Raw genomic sequence first — 4903 nt, 5'->3', positions numbered from 1 at the left:
ATTCATGATCCTTGAGGTCCCCTCCAACCCTGGCCATTCTGTGATTCTCCTACTAAACCTCAGTGAGAGGAAAGTTCCCATTCTTTTCCTTATACAGAAGGCTTGTTCTTTCAAAATGAAGGCACAATCATCTTATGACAAAAGCTCTTTTGCAGTGTTAGCCTTCAAGATCCCTCATGCAGGGCTCTGCCAGACAAAAGTTTACATTTGACAAACATCATTAACAAAACAGTAACTCATTATCTTATTTTTAAGAACAGGAAGTTATCTAGAAAAGCTTCATGGAACTGTTTTGACATCACAAAATGATTCCTTCTGACATTACGTGCAAGAAAACAAAAAGATATCTCAGTGCCAACAAGACAAGTATTTTATTTTTCCAACAGTCTGTGTTCTACATAAGAAAATAATACTAGAAATATTTATCTCTACATCTGCAAGACATAATATGCCTTTTAGAAAACAAATATGGTTACATAGCTACATGCTTAGAATTTATCACCAACTGTAGGAAAAAGGGGTTTAAGAAACAAAGTTAGTATATGCGAGAAAGAAGTTATTATCTGTAACTTCTATGTACCAACAATTCCGATATATTCGATAAAAGAAAAACAATTTTGCAGCAATCTTGACTTTATCAACCAGCTAGGAATAGAGAGTTCTGAAGAATTCACTAATTTTATCTGTTAATTCCCAGAAAAATAATGAAGTTCTTAGAATCTACAAAGAGAGAGAACCAGAAGCACTTCTTCCTTCATATTTTATTGTTTGATTTATAATATGTGGTTGAAAAGCAAAAAGTCATTTTCTGTTCATGCATTTGTATTCTTGCAGGAATGTATAAGAAAGCATAATGCTTCCTCCCCAACAATCAAAGAATGTATTTAACCGAAGCTCCGGAGCAGAATGGGGCAAACAATCGACTCTTCAGCACTGAATACAAATTGGGAGATTCCCAGAAAAAGTAGGGAACTTTTCTGCAGCAGGTAATAAACTCTACTCTGACTATATCACATCTTCAGGAGAATCTAATTTCTCTTTCCTATGAGAAGTTAAGTAGAACTTGAAGTTCACCATACAAAACCACAATTAATAGATTTGCTTTTTCAGAAACATATATTCAAGTCAGCTGACAGACCTAATAGAATGATTTCTTTCTATTTTGTTTTCTAATTGAGCACAGCCTCAGTCTCACTTTACATAAGCAAGACAGGTGCATCCTAAGTCTCTGAGTAGCTGAAAACACAACTGAAAAACAGTTGAGGATGGAAGGTACCTTCAGAGATTATCCAGTCCAAGACCCTTGCTTCAAAGAAGTCACCTAGCGTACGACTGTTTCCAGCTAAGTTCTAAATGCCTCCAAGGATGGATATTCCATAACATCTCTGAGTAACACATTCCAATGGTTCGGCCATGCTCAAAATAAAAAGCTTTTTGTTTGCTTGCTTTTTAAATTTCAGTTCATTTTTCTTTATTTGAGTTTATGAACATGGACTCTTTTCATTGATGCTCAGTGACAAGAAAAGAGGCTGTCTACACCTCACCTCTCCCCAGTTACTTGCACACATTGATAAAATACCCCAATTTCTCTCTCCCAGGCTGAATAAACCCAGCTCCCTCCACACCCGTAATGACAGATACTCCAGTTTCTCAACTACCTTCATGGCCTTTTGCTGGACTTGCTCCATTAATGTCTATGTCTTTCTATTGAGGAGTCCACGACTGTACTCCATATTTGTGTCTCACCAGTGCTGAATAGAGGGGAAGAGTCACTGCCTATCAATCTGTCAATCTGAAGGCAGTGTACTCTGCTTTCTGCAGCTGAGGATGCTGTTGGCCTTCTTTGCTGGAAGGACACACTGCTGCCTTATGGTAAAGTTGGGGTTCATGAGCAAACATAGATCATTCTGTAGGCTAGCTAGCTGCTTTCCAACTAGTTGCTCCTAACACACAATTGTCACAAGGGTCTACTCCTTCCCAAGTGCAGGAGTTAGCATTTTCTTTTGTTCAACTTAATCAGATTCTCATGAGTCCATTTCTCCAGCATGTCTAGTTTCCTCTCAACAACAAGCAGTGCAACTATCTGGGATGTCAAACACTCTTCCCAGTTCTGCATTATCCACAAACATGCTGAGGATGTGTCCTATGTCATCATCTGTGATGTAAATGAAGATAACAGAATCACAGGGTTTGGAAGGGACTCCATCAAGTCCAAATCCCTTACTAAAGCAGGTTCCCTAAAGCATATTGCAAAGGAAAGCTAACAGATGGGTTTTGACTGTCTCCAGAGAAGCAGACCACAATATCTCCAGGCAGGTTGATCCTGTGCTGTCACCCTCAAAGTAAAGAAGTTCCTCTTGTTCAGATGGAATGTCCTGAGTTCAGGTTATGCACATTACCCCTTGTTCTGTCATTGGGCACCACCAAAAAGAGCCATCCACTTGACTCCCTCCCTGTAATTACTACTACTGTAGTTACACTGGTAAGATCCTGTCTCAGTCTTTCTTCAAGGCTGAGCAGCCCAGGTCTTTCGACCTTTCCTCATATATGGAATGCTCTAGGTCCTCAATCATCTTTGTGGCCCTCTGCTGGACTCTCCAGAGGTTCCCTGACTTTCTTGAACTGGGGAGCCAAGACAGAAATATTACAGATGTGGTCTCATCAGGGCAGGATCACCTCCCTCACTCTGCTGGCCATGCTCTTTGTAATGCTTGCCAGAATACCATTGGCTTTCTTGGTCACAATGGTACACTGCTGGCTCATGGTCAGTTTGCTATGACAACTCTCTGCATATTAAGATAACATCTCTATATTCTTCCAGGGTAACCTGGTCATGCTTACACCTCTTCTATGCCTCCTTTTTGTTGAGTTCTGCCAGGAAATGCTTGTTCATCCACGCAGGCTTCCTGCCCAATTCAATGGGCTTCCTGGCCATCAGAATGGCCATTCATGAACTTGAACTCCTACAGTAATTCTACAGGTACCGAGTCCCTTTCTGAAAGAACTTGCCGTCTAGATTACAACTCACAGAAAAAAATATCTATTATAATATGATCATTAATGTAGTATTAATAGAAAATAGTCTATTTACTAATGTAAGTCATATATCATTCCATCTTATTGAATGAAAATAATATACTTACAGCTTGACTAGGTAGATTGTCAGTCTTAAGTTCTCTGTGGTTGGAATACTGAATATACACAGGCTGACTGCGGATGTAAGGTATAGCAGAAGAGCAGTAGTTCACCATACTAATAGCACATTCTTCAGAAGCCATTTCCAAAAAAGCCTGCAATAGAATTATAACAGTATTCAACATTGTCTTGTTTACAGGAAAGAACAAAATATCAAATCATAACATATTCCTATTACCACTCTCACCAGAAAAAGAACACATGAAAATGTAGCATTGCATTAAAAGGTGTTCATTTAAGCAAGTTTGTGGGGATATTTGATTTGAATCTCTTAATAGACTTATACATTTTAAGTACAATATATTATTAAAGAAGAGTTGGAATAAGTATGACATGGAAAAGCATGCTAATGAAAAATGATTGCTAATGAATTTATTAGAATCCTGCATACAAGCGTTATTGTTTCAGTTGCAAATGTATACACTGATTGAAGTAGGAAGAGGACACTAAATATCTCTTGGTTTCTGCACAAAATTAACCCAGCCCAGTGCTGTATACAATTTCTGAATGAATGCCTATTGTTTTTAGGATTTCAGTGTTTACTGATGATGTAAATCATCCATCATCTGAAAGGATTTGAAGGAAGAAAAAAAACCAATTTATTTCACATAAAAGAATTAATCTTCATGTTAATTATTTTATCAAGCAGGTCATTTCAAGACAGCTGTCAACATAAATATCAGCAAAGTAGTTCTCGGTCAGCATATGTTCTTACATAAGATGTATATAATGTTTACAGCTAATGTCAACGACTTTCTAGACCATTATGTAATCAGAAAATATATGAAAAGAAATGAATGCCAAGACATTTTCCCAACTGTGAAAAAATGAAAGTTTTGAGCCATAAATGAAATACTTAGACATCACTGCAAGCATTTCAGTCAAATGCAGTACCAAAAGCATTAAAGAAATGAATGAAATGAACAGGCTTGCTGTTATAATTGTTACCTGACTTCTTCCTCTTAGAATCAGTACATTGGTTACTTTGCCAAAAGGCAGGCCTAATGAAATGACATCTGCTTCAGTGGCATCATCTGGAATTTGACGAAGATGAAGGACACGAGAAGGCATGCATGGCAATCTCACTCCTTTAAATTTCGTGCTGTCATTCTCATCACCTGAAGTGTTTTAGGAAAGAAATGGACAAATAAATAAGACAAACTTGTTATGCAGTACAAATGCCAAAACCTAAATGGGAGAAACTGCTGTCTCAGTACTGACATTAATTGTTTTCTATAGCTTTTTGAATTCAAAGGGCCAGCTCATATTTAAACCACTGAAAGTTTAAAAAGGTTCCCTTCACCTGTTCCAAATCTCCACAATAAATGTGAGGTCCTTCCACTTTCCTTCCCTTTTTCCTTCTCTTTCATTTCCCTGTCTTCTGTTGGTTTTTGTTTGAAGTCTTGCAACTGGAGATGCTAGTAACTTCTCTCCAAATACGCACAAAAGATATTTACAAAGAATTATACAAAAGGGCAAGTTTTAGTAACAGGGAGGTAATATTTATTATTTTATTACTAACTTACCTTCCTGCATTGCTAGTTCCTCAGCCAGACTTATCTGCTACCTCAAATAATTAACAGCAACAAAAAAACATTAAAGAAAGACTGCTGTCCCACCTCACTAAGTTTAAAATTTCCTTTGAAAAGTATTCAAGGCAGTGAAGCATGAAATCCATAGAGCCATCCACTTTGGCTAACAGCTTTTT

At 37.6% G+C, this 4903-nt stretch overlaps 1 protein-coding gene across 1 annotated transcript in view; it reads right to left on the bottom strand.

Annotated features, from left to right (window-relative positions):
- Positions 1 to 4903, bottom strand: part of PTBP3 (polypyrimidine tract binding protein 3) — a 36280-nt gene that overhangs the window by 24763 nt on the left and 6614 nt on the right. The window contains exons 3-4 of the mRNA XM_010726130.3: positions 4144 to 4313; positions 3144 to 3290 (exon numbers count right to left, since the gene is read on the bottom strand). Coding sequence (XP_010724432.2) covers positions 3144 to 3290; positions 4144 to 4313 — 317 coding nt within the window. The remainder of the gene's footprint in view (positions 1 to 3143; positions 3291 to 4143; positions 4314 to 4903) is intronic.

This window comes from Meleagris gallopavo, chromosome Z, assembly GCF_000146605.3.
Source record: "Meleagris gallopavo isolate NT-WF06-2002-E0010 breed Aviagen turkey brand Nicholas breeding stock chromosome Z, Turkey_5.1, whole genome shotgun sequence".
In the NCBI taxonomy this organism is placed as follows: Eukaryota; Metazoa; Chordata; class Aves; order Galliformes; family Phasianidae; genus Meleagris; species Meleagris gallopavo.
Note: the sequence above shows the minus strand (reverse complement) of the source record. Positions and strands in the feature narration are given on the sequence as shown.